Source organism: Chiloscyllium plagiosum, unplaced genomic scaffold, assembly GCF_037043375.1.
Source record: "Chiloscyllium plagiosum isolate Xiang-an unplaced genomic scaffold, Cpla_swu_hap1 HiC_scaffold_13, whole genome shotgun sequence".
NCBI classification, from domain to species: Eukaryota; Metazoa; Chordata; class Chondrichthyes; order Orectolobiformes; family Hemiscylliidae; genus Chiloscyllium; species Chiloscyllium plagiosum.
In genome coordinates, this window is record NW_028270151.1 from 14,902,003 (window position 1) to 14,918,516 (window position 16,514).

Here is a 16,514-nt window from a genome sequence, read left to right on the forward strand (position 1 = left end):
CTCTGGTAAAACTCCAGACTCCAAGTGGAATAACACAAACAATGCATTTTGTAAAATAATCAGCTGTAGAAAGATGCTAAATTTTATTGAGATTGGTTTTAAACTGATGAAATAACATTAGCATTATATTAATTTACCCAAAAATTGTCTGAAATATAAATGTTCATGATCTTGATAATAAACCTGATACATTGTAAGAATGACAGCATGTAAGATTTAAGACAACACCTCCATTCTGGTATAATGAAAAACTTGTGGGTCTGACTTAAAAAAGGAGGGACAGGACCTTCAACTTAAGTCAGACTCCTTACTTTAACCAATGTTACTCCCAGGTGCAACACTGGGAGAGTAACAGATTTTTTTTTCAATTTTGATATCTTTTAGTCCAAATTGAAATTCAAAACTTATATAATCCACACAATCATCCCACCACAGCCCTGACCCCATACAGAAACTGTACTGTCAAATTCTGTATCTTCATCTGTATTCCACAGATGACTTTTCTTACATCTTAGCAATTTCTTCCATCCTAATAGTTTCCTGGAGTTGGGAGAGCCTCTGTTGTTGAGAAGTAAGATAAAGTGGAAGTGGAATTTTTTCTGGGTCGTTACTTGGAAAGTTCAGAGCAATGCACAGTTTGTTGATCGCTGTTCGAACCTTCAGCTGGCTGGCCTGAAGGAGAAGCTCATCCTCTGTTATCAGATTGCTTATAAGGGATAGCTTTGATGTTTTTCTGAACTGAGTGAAAGAAAGCAAACAGGAAGATATAGTTAATATGGCACAGTGGCTCAGTGGTTAGCACTGTTGCCTCTCAGCGCCAGGGACCCGGGTTCGATTCCACCCTCGGGTGACTGTCTGCATGGAGTTTGCACATTCTCCCTGTATCTGCCTGTCCAAAGATGTGCAGGTTGGGTGGATTGGACATGCTAAATTGCCCAGGCATATGCCAGTTAGGTGCATTAGTTAGGGGGAATGTAAAGTAACAGGAGTAAGGGAATGAGTCTGAGTGGATGCTCTTCGGAGGGTCGATGTGGACTTGTTGGGCCAATTCCACACTGTAGGTATTCTAATGGGACTGTTAGACTCCGATGTGGAAGTTGCGAATATTGCATTTTGCTTAATCTTAACATGTGGCCAAGCTGTAAAACTGATTGTAAAGGGTCTATCTGTTATTAAATCTGCTGTATTTCTATCCCCAGCATTCATTTATAGTTCTTCGGAAACAAGAATATCGATTGGGTTCGGATATTTTTCAGCAGCAGTCTGCCACATGAAAATCAAAGTGAACACGTTCTTGCTGATGTTGGGTACCGTATAGCCATTGGATAAATGGCAAAGCTGAAATGTGCAACTTTTGCTAATATTTACATCAACACACTTTTCTAAATGATCTATTCCAGTTTCAGTGCTTTTGTGTGTGAAACAAATGGAATAACAAATACAGCACACTAAATTTCAATTCCAGAATTGGAACTTGTGTCTCTTTACAGGATCAGTCTGGGCCTGTAGATTATTTGTCTAGTAATATTACCACTACATCCATTTCCTCCTCATATGAATAAGGAACAAGATCAGGTCACTCTGCCCGCGTCTGCCATTTACGAAGATCAAGGCTGATACAGGAGTTGGGAGGTCATGTTGCGGCTGTACAGGACATTGGTCAGCCCACTGTTGGAATATTCCTATCAGAAGGATGTTGTGTAACTTGAAATGGGTTCAGAAAAGATTTACAAGGATATTGCCAGAGTTGGAGGATTTGAGCTATAGGGAGAGGTTGAACAGGCTAGGGCTGTTTTCCCTGGAGTGTCAGAGGCTGAGGAGTGACCTTATAGAGGTTTACAAAATCATGAGGGGAAAGATATAAGAGGCCTAAGGAGCAACGTTTTTACACAGAGGGTAGTATGTGTATGGAATGAGTTGCCAGAGGAAGTGGTGGAGGCTGGTACAATTGCAACATTTAAAAGGCATCTGGATGGGTATATGAATAGGAAGGGTTTGGAGGGAGGTGCTGGCAGGTGGAACTAGATTGGGTTGGGATATCTGCTCAGCAAGGACAAATTGGATCGAAGGGTCTGTTTCTGTGCTGTAATTCTCTGACCGCAGTCCACTACAGCCGCTTAATGTCGTGCCCAGATCTGCTCTCAGTACTCCAAATAGCTAAACAAATTGCAAATTTCTTCATTTCCAATCTTATATTATCAAATTACTGAACTGTTGCTGTGGCTATCAAAGTATTGGAGGATTTGGAATGAGGACCTGGGAGAAATGAACACAGGGTTGAAAATTAAGCAAATAGTTTACACATGCTGACTGTTTTACCTTCAGTTTTGTTCCCACTTTGAACCTTGCTTGCTTCCCCATTGCCAGAAAAGTAATGAAAATCCGTTCTTGCTCTATAATCCTAACACCAATGTTTTCATTTAATGATATGAAAATTGGTTTAAAAGGTATGAAGCCAAGAGACAAACGGTCTCTCCAGTACCAACGCCTCACTCGCGTGCCTTGATTATCCAAATAGTGGCCACCCAATGCGTTTATATTTATCCTGTGTATAAGAGAAGTATGAGAAATGTCACCTAAAGAAACATGCATCTGTTATCTATACATATATACACAGAATTTCAACAAAAACTACTTATATTTATGTTCTGCCTGTAACTTAATGAAATGTTTTGCGTGCTTCACAAAATATGACATTCAGCCGAGTAAAAAGGTATCAGCTCAGATGACAACAGCTTGATCGAAGAAGTGGATTTTAAGAAATGTCTCCAAGGAGGAAAGTGAGGTGGAGGAATAGAGAGTTGTAGTTTGACACCTAGGCAACTGAAGGCACAGCCACCAATGATGTAGCAATTATAATTGGGAGTGCACAAATAGTCGGAATTAGAGGAACGTAGATATCTCAAGGACTGTGGGGCTGGATGAGACTACAGATATAGGGAGAGATAGCAGAGGATTTGAGAGCAAGGATAAGAATTTTATAGTCAAGACATTGCTTGACCAGAAACTAACACAGGCCAGATATCCATTGAGCAGTACAGCCTGAAAACAGAACCTTTGGTCCAACTTGACCAAGCTGATCAGATATTCTAAATTAATCTAGTCCCATTTGCCAGCATTTGGCCCATATCCCTCCCTTTTCATATACCCACCCAGATGCCTTTTAAATGTTGTAATTGTTTCAGCCTCCCACTTCCTCTGGCAGGTCATTCCAGACACACATCACCCTCTGCGTTAAAATATTGCTTCTTAGGTCCCTTTTAAATCTTTCTCCTCTCACCTTAAACCTATGCTCTTTAGTTTTGGACTTCCCCAACCTGGGTAAAAGAGCTTGGCTATTCATCCTATCCATATCCCTCATGATTTGTATAAACCTCTATAAGATCACCCCTCATTATATTAAGAGTTAATAACATTATTCTAAGAGATAAACAGAAACTAGGAGCAAGAGAAAGCCATTCGACCCTTAAGAGCCAGCTCTGCTATTCAAAATGATCATGGCAGACCATCTAACTCAGTACCCTATTCCCAATTTCTCCCCACACCTTTGATCCCTCTAGCTGTAAGAACTATATTTAATTCTTCCTTAAAATATTCAATGTTTTGACCTCAACTGCTTTCTTTGGCAGAGAATTTCACCGGTTCACGAGACTCTGGATGAAGAAATTCTTCCTCATCTCAGTTCTAATTGGCATGCTCCATTTTCTTAGACCGTGGCCCTAGTTCTGGACTTCCTGGTTATCGGGAACATCTTCCCTGCATTTATCCTGTTAGGATTTTACAGGTCTATATGAGAGACACTCTCATTCTTCTTAACTGTACAGCACATAATTCTAACTGGTCCAGTCTCTCTTCATACGTCAGTCCTGCCATCCCAGGAATCAGTCAAGTAAACATTTGTTGCACACACTCCATAGCTAGAACATCCTTCCTCACATAAGATAAGAACTGATTAGAATGTACCAGGTATGGTCTCAATAAGATACTGTAGAATAACCTTTCATTAGACTGAGAGAAGTTGGATTTTATGTAATATCATTCACTACCTGAGGATACCATTAAACTAATTAATGGTAACCAAATTGTGCACAGCAAGATCCCACAAACAGCACTGTAATAATGACTTGACAACCTACTTTCTCACTGATGTTAGTTGAAGAATAAATATTGGTTTGGATACCAGCTCCCTGCTCTTCTCTGGCATTGTCATGCACATCCAACCAGCAGTGTAAGACATTGTTGTGTAATAATGTTATAAAATCTTAAGAAGTTTGCCTATTATGAAGAATGCATGCTGGCTGAAAAACATATCATGGGCCTGTTATCTCTCAATGTCTCTGGCTGACATTCCTGATAAGGTGGGCTCTCATGAGCTGAAACAAACCATCTGAGAATAAATTAGAAACAGGCCCTTGAAAGGGAAGATAAGCAAATTGGGAGAATTTCTTAATCTATTATGATTGCAGCCTTTCACAGATAGAAGAAAATGGAGAAAGAATTCCTTCACACTTTGGTAAGAAGCAGAAGTGACTACGATCACCAGCCATGGAGACCAAGACTCACTTTGTATTACTGGTCCATCCGTCCCTATCTCTTAGATCCTTGCAGACTGATAAACCGACTCTTGCCTGTCGCAGGTTGTACATTTGTCCATGTAGTTCATTCATTTAAGTCATTGTTTCTTAATTAGCTGCCTTAAAATTGCTGATGAGTTTAATCCTCTATTCTTGTGTAACCTGTACCTTCCAAACTCAAACTTTTCACTCGAACCTTTGTTCTGGAAAGTTGCTAACCTGCAGTTCTGCCAAGGTGACGTTGTTGGTTTACAAATTTGATGGAAGAACACCTAATGGAACCTCTGGTCTGATAAATGTGTGTAATATATGTTACCCTCATTTTAAAATTTGGATATTTTAAAAAAAACAGCTGCAAAAGGGTTTTAGTTTCAGTTCTGAGAAGGTGACTTTAACAGATTGGAAAGTCATTTGGAAATGTAACGTAAATACATAATTTCCAATAAATCGTGTGATTTAGTAAGTGCCTAGCCAGATACCTATGATGTTAATCAATGAAGTGTTTACACTGCTGTATTTATGACATACAGAAGAAAATGGTTGGGGCTGCTGGTTCAGAAGAAACATTTTCACTCAATTTTCAGCAGGGCATTTTTTAGGTTGGTAGAATCTTCAGGCTGTGAATGTTTGTAGAAATATCTTGACTGTCAAAACTGAAAGGGAATCCAGGCCATCCAAACTAGACAGAAATCTTTAAAACATTTCAGCAGTCCAAAAAGAAAATTTGGAAAGAGTCGGTTAAGTAAGAATTTTAAAGTTAGAAGTGCTACTTCTCTCAGATTGAGTATCTGAAAAGGATACTGCCGGGGTAACAAAGGCTGAAAATTTGTTGTTTATGTTAAGATTAGCTATCATACATGCAACATTTCTATGATGTAATAAACCTGTGTTCGTTTATTAAGGAACATTGGTAGCCACGTGTGAATAGTTTACTGACTAAGTGCCATGTTAACCAACTGACAAAAATTAAGCTTAAGATCTGTTAAGTTTTACTCTGAGATCTGCCTTGTTCACTATTACCATCAGTAATAAGAGGCACATCTTCTCTCCACTGTCACCCCCCTGCCCCTGCGCCACCCACACACACACAAACACACACACACACCACCGATCTCATTTATTACGAAAATCTAGTCATAAGAGAGTCATAGAGATGTACAACATGGAAACACACCGTTCAGTCCAACTCTTCCATGCTGACCAGATATCCTAAATTAATCTAGTCACATTTGCCAGCATTTGACCCATATCCCTCCTTTCCATATAACTATCTAAATCCTTTTAAATGTTGTAATTGTACCAGCTTCCATCACTTCCTCTGGTAGCTCATTCCACACACACACACACCACCCTCTGTGTGAAAAAGTTGCTCCTTAGGTTCCTTTTAAATCTTTCCCCTCTCACCCTAAACCTATGCCCTCTAGTTTTGGACTCTTATATCCTGGGAAAAAGAACGTGACTATTCACCCCATCCATGCCCCTCATGATTTTATAAACCTCTATAAGGTTGTCCCTTGGCCTGCAATGCTCCAAGGAAAATAGCCACAGTCCTGCCAATCATTTGGATCCACAGACCATCACACTCAAGTTCCTACTGTGGCCCTGCTTTGGCCCTTTATATATGGGTCTCGATCCAAAATTGATTTTTAATAAACAATGCCATGTCACTTTCCTGATGTGAACCCTTCCACTTTCACCCATCTGGATGATGGAAAAGCACAACCAATCAGGCAGCATCCAAGGAGCAGGAGAATCAATGTTTCAGGAATCCTGATGAAGGGCTTATGCCTGAAATGTCGATTCTCTTGCTCCTCGGATGTTGCCTGACCGGCTGTGTTTTCCCAGTGCCACTCTTCGACTCTGATCTCTAGCATCTGCAGTCCTCACTTTCTCCTACCCGGAGGATGACCCACTTCATCATTTCCAGCTACTACACTGACCATGTTTCTGAAGTAATTGATGCTCTTGTGGATGGAAGTGGTCCTCTTAGAAGTTGATGGATGATTAAAACATCATTCTGTCTACCTTCTCACCATCTCACCCATCTCTTAACAGAAACTTTGTTGGTGAGCATCAAACAGGTGCATGGAATAATGGAAGTATAGTTAAGATGATGTTTCAATGTTACTTACTAAAATACATTGATATAATCGATTATTTTGGAAACAGAAGCCAATTTTTAGAAAAAAGACAGAATTGAAATTATAAATAGTTTTTTTAAAAACTCATTTACAATGTGTTGGCATCACTGGCTAGGTCAACACTTATTGCCCATCCCTAATTGCCCAGAGGACAGTTAAGCATCAACCACATTACAGTGGGTCTGGAGTCACTTGTAAGACAGACTGGGTAAAGATGGCAGATTTCCTTCCCTAAATGACATTACTGAACCAGATGGGTTTTTCCGACACTTGACAATGGTTTCATGCCAATCATTAGTGTCTTAATTCCAGATTTCTTTTTAAATTGAATCACAAATTCCACCATCTGCTGTGGCAGGATTCAAACCTGTTGCTCCAGAACATTATCTGGGTCTGTTAATTAACAGTCTTGCAATAATACCACTCGGCCATTGCCACCCTACTGTCTTTGCAACAATTAATTAACCAACAATCAAATAAACAAACAACTCCAGCAAAGTAGTACAGCAACATGCCCACCGATAGGGGGAGGCAATGGCCTAGTTGTATTATAGTTGGACTATTAATCCACAGTCCTGGGTAATGTCCTAGGGACCTAGGTTTAAATCCTGCTGAGGCAGATGGTGGGTTTTGAATTCATATTTTTTTAAAAATCTGGAATTAAGAGTCTAATGGAAAATCTGGAATTAAGAGACCATGAATCCATTGCCAATTGTTGGGAAAAACACATCCAGTTTATGAATGTCCTTTAGGGAAGGAAATTGCCATCCTTAGTTGATCTTGCCTTCATATGACTCGAGACAGACAGCGATGGGGTGGATTCTTAACTGCCTTCTGGGCAATTAGGGCTGGGCAATAAATGCTGCCTGGCTAGCGACACCCTCATCCCATGAATGAATAATAATAAAAAAGATACTTAAATCTTTGGAAAGGATAAGATTTTCAATGTGGTTTAATTATAGGGAGGATGTGACCTACCAGATGACTCCATTCGGATGGTAGCAGGTACACCTGCCATAGGAGGAAAACACTGCCTGAATTGCTGGCTCGTCGGCTTTGTCCTCCAGCACAATGCAGTTAATTTTCTTCTGCTTGTCCGTAAAAATCTGAACTGCCAGATTTCCAGAGGGATAACTGATTGTTGTTAAGGAAACACGGCAAATCAAACCTTCAGGTTATTGTTCTGAAATGAAGGCTTGAAACTCCTGGGAAGGTAGATACATTGCCTGATGCGAGTTTGAACGTCAGTCTGGTGAATGCTAACCCTCCTGGCGAGGACAGCAGTGGCAGTGCAACAATTGGCTTCAGGACCAACAACGAAGGATCCTATCTTTGATCCACAACTCATCGTCGGTCCTGACAACCTGAAATCTGCAGTGGAGGGTGTGTGCTGGAAAAGCAGTTGGTCAGGCAGCATCCGAGGAGCAGAAGAATCAACGTTGCAGGCAAAAGCCCTTGTGGCCGAAACATCGATTCTCCTGCTCCTCGGATGCTGCCTGACCTACTGTGCTTTTCCATCACCGCACTCTCAACTCTGATCTCCAGCAATTGCAGTTCTCACATTCTCCAACCTGAAATCTACAGTTTTCTTCAGAAGACCAGATGTGCTCCACCATTCAATAAAACCATAGCTGACCTGATAATCCTCAACTCACCTCTGAACATGTTGAGTATTTCCACCATTTTTTGCTTTTCTTTCAGTTTTCTAACATCTGCAGCACTCTATGCCTACCGTCTCATGCTGCTGCCGAGTGAACCTTGCCAGGAAGTATGAGTCCCTGGAGGTTGACTGAGGAAAGGGTTATCCTGCAATATCCGAGCACCCCACAGGCTGCCCACCTAGATCCACATTTCCAACCTGGCGGGAAAAAGCATTTGAATAGATGCTGTGAAAGCAACCAGCAGGAGGACTGGGGCTGAAATCAGTCCTTGGCACTGGTAGGTAGCAGACTGGCAGAGGATCGCCAACCTGTTTTATGCTGCCCATGTTTCCTTGCCACCAGAAACCGGTGGACGTTGGGCTGGATATTACTGAGTGGCCCCACTGGGTGTATTTCTGCAGGAGGTGTATTTGTCACGTGGCCCCACAGATGGATCGTCAGCTGGTAAATCCTTGCGATATGCCTGACAACAGGCAGAGGGTGCGGGGCATCTCTGGGTCAGCTACCCTGCTGGAAGTATTGGCAAAGTACTGAAGTACTTTACGCACAAATGTGGATCAATCTCATGGAAGTTCACAGGCCAACCCTTAAAAACAAGGAGGGGAGAAAAGACAGGCAAATGAAGTGTACTCAATAATTTATAGAACCATAGAGTCATACCGCATGGAAACAGACCATTTGGTCCAACCAGTCCATGCCAAACATAATCCCAAACTAATCTAGTCCCACTTGCCTGCTCCTGGCCCATATCCCTCCAAACTTTTCCTATTCACATACTTATCCAAATATCTTTTAAACAGTGTAATTTTACTCACATCCACCACTTCCTCAGGAAGTTCATTCCGCGCACGAACCACCCTCTGTGTAATAGATTTGCCCCTCCTGTCTTTTTCAAATCTCTCTCCTCTCACCTTAAAAATGTGCCCCCTAATCTTGAAATCCCCCATCATAGGGAAAAGACAGCTACCATTAACTTTATCAATACCCGTCATTATTTTATAAACTTCCATAATATCACCTCTCATCCTCCTGTGCTCCAACGAAAAAAGTCCCAGCCTTTCCTTATAACTCAAACCTTCCATACCTGGCAACATCTCTTCTGAACCCTCTCCAGCTTAATAATATTCTTCTAAGTGTTTATCAGAATTTTCACCGCATCACTTGGAGGGAAATATTGCATGTTTGCTCCCCCAATAAAATGCATTCTGCATCTAATACAATTCACTTTTCACAAAGGATACAATACTTGAGCCATTCCGTCTGGGAAAGCAGTAAGAAACTTATTCCCGTTCTTGTAGTATTTCACCATGAAAGATGAGTGAAGATCCTTTGTGCAAAAGTAAACATGAAACAAAGGTGAAGGTTGCAGTCTCTACATTAATCCTAAAACTTCACAGAGACAGTGAACACTCAATTGGTTTGTTTGAGTCACTGTTTTGCTGAAGGTGTTGATGTTTTTGTTTTAAGAAGTTTAACATTCATAAATTGGGAGGGATTTCAGATAAATTGGTTCAGCTTTTGGCCACTACCCATAGTAACATCATAATAAATGCCAGAGAGAAGATCCCACTGCCGATCAAACATTCCCTCACCATTACCAGCTACAACATTTAATGGTCATTGAACAGTAAAACATTGAACTCCTCCCTGATAGTTTTCTGAACTTGATACCAATCACCCTAAACAGATGTCCTGTCCTCTATCACGGAGGTCTTAGACGACAGAACACGGGAGAGGCTGGACCAGACGCTATCTCTGGACGAGCTGACCAAGGCCCTCGAGTCCATTGAAAAGAATAAAACTCCTGGAAGCGACGGGCTTACCGGTCGAGCTCTGTTCCGCTCTGTGGGACTTGATTGGCCAGGACCTGCTGGGGGTGTATGTCAGTATTCTTCGGGCAGGTACCATGAGTGAATCCATGAGGAAAGGCATCATCACCCTCATCTACGAGTTGAAGGGGGAAAGGGAGGAACTCAAAAATTGGAGACCAATCACACTGTTGAATGCGGATTACAAAATTCTGTCAAAGGTAATCGCCAACCGTGTCAGGTCTGCTCTAGGGTCGGTGATTCACCCTGACCAAACCTGTGCTGTACTAGGCAGGAAGATTGCTGAGAGTCTCACACTCCTCAGGGATACGATCGTCTACGTGCAGGACAGAGGGTTGGACACCTGCCTGATCAGCCTGGACCAGGAGAAAGCCTTTGACAGGATATCACACACGTATATGAAATGGGCTTTGGGGAGGGAATCTGCAATTGGATCAGACTGCTCTACACCAACATTGTCAGTGGAGTCTCAATCAATGGGTGGGAATCAGGTAGCTTCCCAGTCAGATCTGGAGTCAGGCAGGGCTGCCCTCTCTCTCCTGCCTTGTTTGTGTGCTGCATAGAGCCATTTGCTGAATCCATCAGGAAGGATGCGAGCCTGAGAGGGGTGACTATTCCTGGCAGCGGGGGCCTGCAGGTCAAGGCCTCCCTGTACATGGATGACGTCGCCGTTTTCTGTTCGGATCCGCTGTCCATGCGCAGACTCATGTGCATATGTGACCAGTTCGAATGGGCCTCGGGGACCAAGGTAAACCGAGGCAAGAGCGAGGCCATGCTCTTCGGGAACTGGGCCGACCAATCCTCGATCCCCTTCACCGTCAGGACTGACCACCTGAAGGTGCTGGGTATTTGGTTCGGGGAGGGGGGGGGGGGGGGGCTGGGGCGTGCGCCAAGTCTTGGGAGGAGCGTATCAGCAAAGTCAGGCAGAAACTAGGTAGATGGAAACTACGGTCGCTCTCCATCGCGGGAAAAAACCTGGTCATCAGGTGTGAGGCACTGTCATTATTGTATACGTGGCACAGGTCTGGCCTATTCCCAGAACCTGTGCCGTTGCAATTTATGTGGAGGTCAAAGATGGACCGGGTCCGAAGGGACTAGCTGTACAAAGATCTGGGCAACAGGGGAAAAATACACCCAATGCCACCCTCACCCTGATGGCCACCTTTGTGTGTGGCTGCATCAAGCTGTGCGTGGATCCCCGGTACGCAAACACCAAGTGTCACTGCGTACTGAGGTTCTACCTGTCCCCGGTGTTGCGAAAGATGGGCCTGGCCTCGCTGCCGTGGAACGCTCCGAGTAGTTGGACCGTTCCGTATCACCTGTCCTTTGTGGAGAAGTTTATGAAGAAAAACACCTTTGACCACAAATCCATCAGGAAGTGGTCAGCATGTAGTGTCCTTGAGACCCTTCGGGAAAAGGAGAGGGTGGATCCTATGGAACGGTTCCCTGAGCAGACTGTCAAATTATTTAATGAATAAAGTATATTTTTGAAATAAAAAAAATCACCGTAAACAGATGCTGTACGATCTTGCGACTTGGGTCTTTTCCTTGTTTTCCATCTGTGCTTTCTGGCTTTGGAAACATATGACTAACAGACAGATTCATCGGAAACTCTCTATGTTTTCCAATTTTTTCACTGTGTGGGTGTCACTGGCAAGGCCAGCATTCGTTGCCCATTCCCAAATGGCAGTGAATTGGATGGCAAACTAGGCTATTTCAGAGTTGACCACATTGTCATGTATTTTGAATGTATGAAGTTAAACCTAACAGTGTTGCATTATTGTGAGACTCTATTCCTCTAACACGTACATTCAATGTAGTCTGGTTTAGAAGGTTATCCAGAAAGGGATTGACAAAGAGTATTGCTGATAAGGCGTATAAGCACTGGATTGGGCCAGTTGGATTGAAGGGTCTAAAATCTTTATCTTGTATATTCTATGTAGTCCTACGTAATAAACAGGTAGGTAAAAACAAGGACTGCAGATGCTGGAAACCAGATTCTAGATTAGAGTGGTGCTGGAAACGCACATCAGTTCAAGCAGCCTGCTCCTCGGATGCTGCCTGAACTGCTGTGCTTTTCCAGCACCGCTCTAATCTAGAATCTATGTAATAAACAGTCAGGTGATAAAACTGACAAAATTATAATGACAACACGTACCTTGTGCCAACTGAATGAGTCATCCCTTGACTCCGTGAAAATGTTATCCCAATTTTCACCTTCACCTTTCACTTCTTTTAAGGTTACGAAATCCAGTGACGTGGATAACTGAAAAGTAATTGTAGTCAGTTTCTTTGGCCCTGGATGAACATGGCAGAGGGTGAGGTGAGAAACAGAGAGAGAAAAGCAATGATAGAGAATTCATAAACTGCTAACATTTTCAAACATGCAACATGTAGGCAGACAAGGGCAGCTGATATATGGGAACACCACCACCTTCAGGTTCCCTCCAAGCCTCTCACCATCCTGACTTGGAAATATATTGCTATTCCTTTACTGTCACTGGGTCAAAACCCTGGTATTCTCTCACTAAAGATATTAAGGGTGTACCTACAGCACATGGACTGCAGCTGTTCAAGAACGCAACTCACCCCCACCTTCTCATGGGCAAGTAGGGATAGGCAATAAATGCTGGCTCAGCTAGTGATACCCATGTCTCATGAGTGAATTTTAAAAAAATTTAATGGTATGGCCTTGGGTAGTGTTAGAAAACAGAGGGACTTGGGGTTCACGTACATAATTCTTTGAAGTTTGCATCACATATAGACAGAGTGATTAAAAAGGTATTTAGCACACTTGCCTTCATTGCTCGGTCCTTTGTGTACAGGAGTTGGGATGTCATGTTGAGGTTGTATAGGACATTGGTGAAGCCTCTTCTGGATTACTGTGTCCAGTTCTGGTCGCCCAGTTGTAGGAAGGATATTATTAAACTGGAGAGGGTTCACGAGAGATTTATCAGGATGTGGTTGGGTATAGAAGCTTTGATTTAGACTGGATTGTGGTTTTCTATTCTTTCAAATGAAGTGAATTCCCCATCCTGTACTCCATCTCAGAATAACAGAATTGCTACAGAGCAATGGGAGTCCATTTGGCCCATCTGCCACAGTACTGCTCATCACACCTGCTGTCAAGGGAGATTTAGAGGCGACCACATAGAAGTTTTGTAAAATAATGAGGGGTATAGATAGACTTAATGGTAATTGTCTTTTCCCTAGGATGGGGAATTTCAAGACTTAGGGGGCACAGTTTTAAGGTGAGAGGAGAGATTTAAAAAAGACATGAGGGATAATATTTGTACACAGAGGTTCGCATGTGGAATGAACTTCCTGAGGGAATGGTGGATGTGGGTAAATTACAATGTTTAAAAGACATTTAGATAAGTACAAAAAAAAGGAAAGGTTTGGAGGGATATGTGTCAGGAGCGGCAAGTGGGACTAGTTTAGTTTGGGATTATATTCGGCATGGACTGGTTGGACCGAAGGGTCTGTTTCCGCTCTGTATGACCCATGACTCTTGATAATCTCACCCAGGAATCAATCTAGTATGCCATCACTGTACAGCCCCTAGTTAAGCATCTCTATCCTTCAATAATATAACCAAACTGTACAATATTCCATGTGTGTTTGCACCAAAGCCCTATACAATTGGAGCGATTGTCCCTTACTCTTCTACTTTAGATTTCCAAATTTCCTTTTTGCTCACTTTTACTATGGTTCTAGTAAAAGTATGCCCGTGTCTCTGTGAAAATCTAATTTTAAAAGTTTCTCATTATTTCAAAACAAACATTCTGGTATTCTATTTCTCACAAAATGTATTCCTCATCTTCGACTCCATCTCAGAATAACAGGATTGTTACAGAGCAGCAGGAGACCATTTGGCCCACCTGCCACAGTATTGCCCACCACAACTGCTGTGAAGCCTCTTTGTGTCTGCCTCACAGATTACTGTCCCACCTGTCTCTGCATTGTCAGCAAAGTTACATAAATTATTCTCAGACTGGCAAGACCATAATAAGGAGCAGCACTGACAGGCCATTTAGCCCATTGGCTCTGCTCTGCCCGACAATGAGATTGTGGCAGATCTGATAAACCCTCATCACCACATATTCCAGGATTCCTTCACTGAGTAAAACCTCAGCCTCGCATATACTTCATCAGTCAGCTTCATCAGCTCTCTGAGGAAACAGAGGGAATGGTCAATGGATTTTTTTGGCGGTGGGGGGGCGGGGGGTGTTGAAAGACAGTTTGCCATAGAGTTTCCTAGGGGTCAAATTTAGACCTTTGTTTTCCTAATGTATATTAATAATCTAGAACTTGGGTGTGTTGGGGCCAATTTCAAAGTTTGCAGATAACACAAATTTGGTAGAACTGCAAACTGTAAGGAGGACAATGGGGACAAATGAAAGCTTTTCATTGTATTTTGCTGTATTTCACATGAATTCATCCATTCATTCATTCCCATCCATTCAACCATTCATTCATTCATATATCCAAAAGGACATTGACAGTTTGGTGGAGTGGGTAAATAGGTGGCAGCTGAGATTCACTGCAGAGATGTAGGAGTGATGCATTTTGGTGGGAAGACCATTGAAAGACAATGCAATGTCAGTGTGCAGTTCTAAGAGGGTGAAGGAGCAGAGAGACCTGGATGTGTATGTAGACATATCACCATAAGCGGCAGGACAGGTAGAGGCAGCAGTAAGTAAAGGATACAGTACTCTTGGCTTTACTAATAGGGCCATAAAATACAAAAGCAAGGAGGTGATACAGAGCTTGTACAATACACTTGTTAGGCCTCAGCTGGAGTATTGAGTCCAGTTCTGGTGTGGGCATCATATTTTGTGAAAGATATCAGAGAAAGTGCAGAAGCAATTTACAGGAATGGCTCCAAGGATGAGGAGCTTCAGTGATGAGGATAGATTGAGGAAGATGGGACTGTTCTCCTTGGAGAGAAGAAGGCTGAAAGGAGATCTGATTGAGGTTTTCAAAATCATGAGCGGGCTGGATATGGAGAAACTGCTCCCGCTCGCAAAAGCAACAAGAAAACACATGAATTTAAAGTGACCTGCAAACGAAGCAAGGCTGAAGCGAGGAAAAGCTTGTTCACCCAGCAAGAGAATGGAATGCATTACCTGGTAAGGTGGTGGACGGAAATTTCAATTTAGGCATTCAAGAGGACATTGGTTGAATATCTGGAGAAAAATAATATGTTGGGGTATGGGGCAAAAGCAGGAGATTGGCACAAGGTCATGATGCTCAATTTTTAAGCAGATACCGGCATGGTGGACCAAATGACCTTCTTCTGTGTCATAACACGTCTGTGAACGAAGGGTGTTCTCTGCATCTCTGTCTTAAATGGGGAACCTCTTTCTCTGAGATGATGCCATCTGGTTCTAGATTCTACCACAAGGGGAAATAGCTTCTCCGTGTCCACTCTGCCAAGCTCTCCAAAAATATTCTAGGTTTCATCACAGTCATCTCTCATTCTTCTCAACTCCATTAAGTCATTAAGTTAGATTAGATTCCTTAGTTTGGAAACAGACCCTTCGGCCCAACAGGTCCACACCGACCCTCCGAAGAGTAACCCACTCAGATCCATTTCCCTCTGACTACTGCACCTAACATTATGGGCAATTTAGCATGGCCAATTCATCTGACCTGTCTGTCTTTGAGCTGTGGGAGGAAACCCACGCAAATAAATGGTTTATTTGAAATCACAAGCTTATGGAGCACTGCTCCTTTGTCCGGCGAAGTGACCTATGACTGTGATTACAAACAAACCTGTTGGACTATAACTTGGTGTCGTGTGACTTCTGATTTTGTCCAGCCCGGTCTAACACTGGCACCTCCACACCAGAGGTTATAAATAGTTGAGGCCTCAGTAATGATCCCACTCGTTACAGCTTACCAACCCGAAATGTCTTGTTTATCCCAATTAACCCTGCCCGTTAAACAATCCTCAACATGTGCTGGTATGCCCAAGAATGCCCAAGTCCATGATCCATTTTCTAGGAGACACAAAGTAAAATTACATAAACAAAACATATAAGGAAAGTCAAATGAAACTCTGAACTATAGGAGGGAAACATACCGGCAGACACTTTGAGCTGACTTTCTTTTGCCTTTTTCATGTATTTTTCCATTTCTCTGTCACGTAACCTGGTAAAACATCACAGAAGTACAAGTGCGCTGAGAGCTAACGTGGCCTGGCAAAGCACCCCCGCACAAAGGAACAGAAAGAGAATACTGCTGATGCTGGGAATCTGAAATTATGAAAAAGTAGGAAGTGCTGCAGAAACTCAGCAGCATTTG

The 16,514-nt window shown here is 42.6% G+C and overlaps 1 protein-coding gene across 4 annotated transcripts in view; it reads right to left on the reverse strand.

Annotated features, from left to right (window-relative positions):
- Window positions 1-61: 61 nt before the first annotated feature.
- Window positions 62-16,514, reverse strand: part of LOC122556201 (glutamate-rich protein 6-like) — a 70,655-nt gene continuing 54,202 nt past the window's right edge. For 3 of the 4 annotated variants that reach the window (XM_087993335.1, XM_087993334.1, XM_087993337.1), the window contains 6 exons: window positions 16,294-16,361; window positions 12,364-12,503; window positions 9,618-9,703; window positions 7,694-7,849; window positions 2,320-2,545; window positions 62-738 (listed from right to left, as the gene is read on the reverse strand). In XM_087993335.1, coding sequence (XP_087849461.1) covers window positions 505-738; window positions 2,320-2,545; window positions 7,694-7,849; window positions 9,618-9,703; window positions 12,364-12,503; window positions 16,294-16,361 — 910 coding nt within the window. In that variant the 3' untranslated portion in view covers window positions 62-504. Of the gene's footprint in view, window positions 739-2,319; window positions 2,546-7,693; window positions 7,850-9,617; window positions 9,704-10,199; window positions 10,321-12,363; window positions 12,504-16,293; window positions 16,362-16,514 lie in introns of those variants that run through there. The other variant, XM_087993338.1, reaches the window with a different exon arrangement.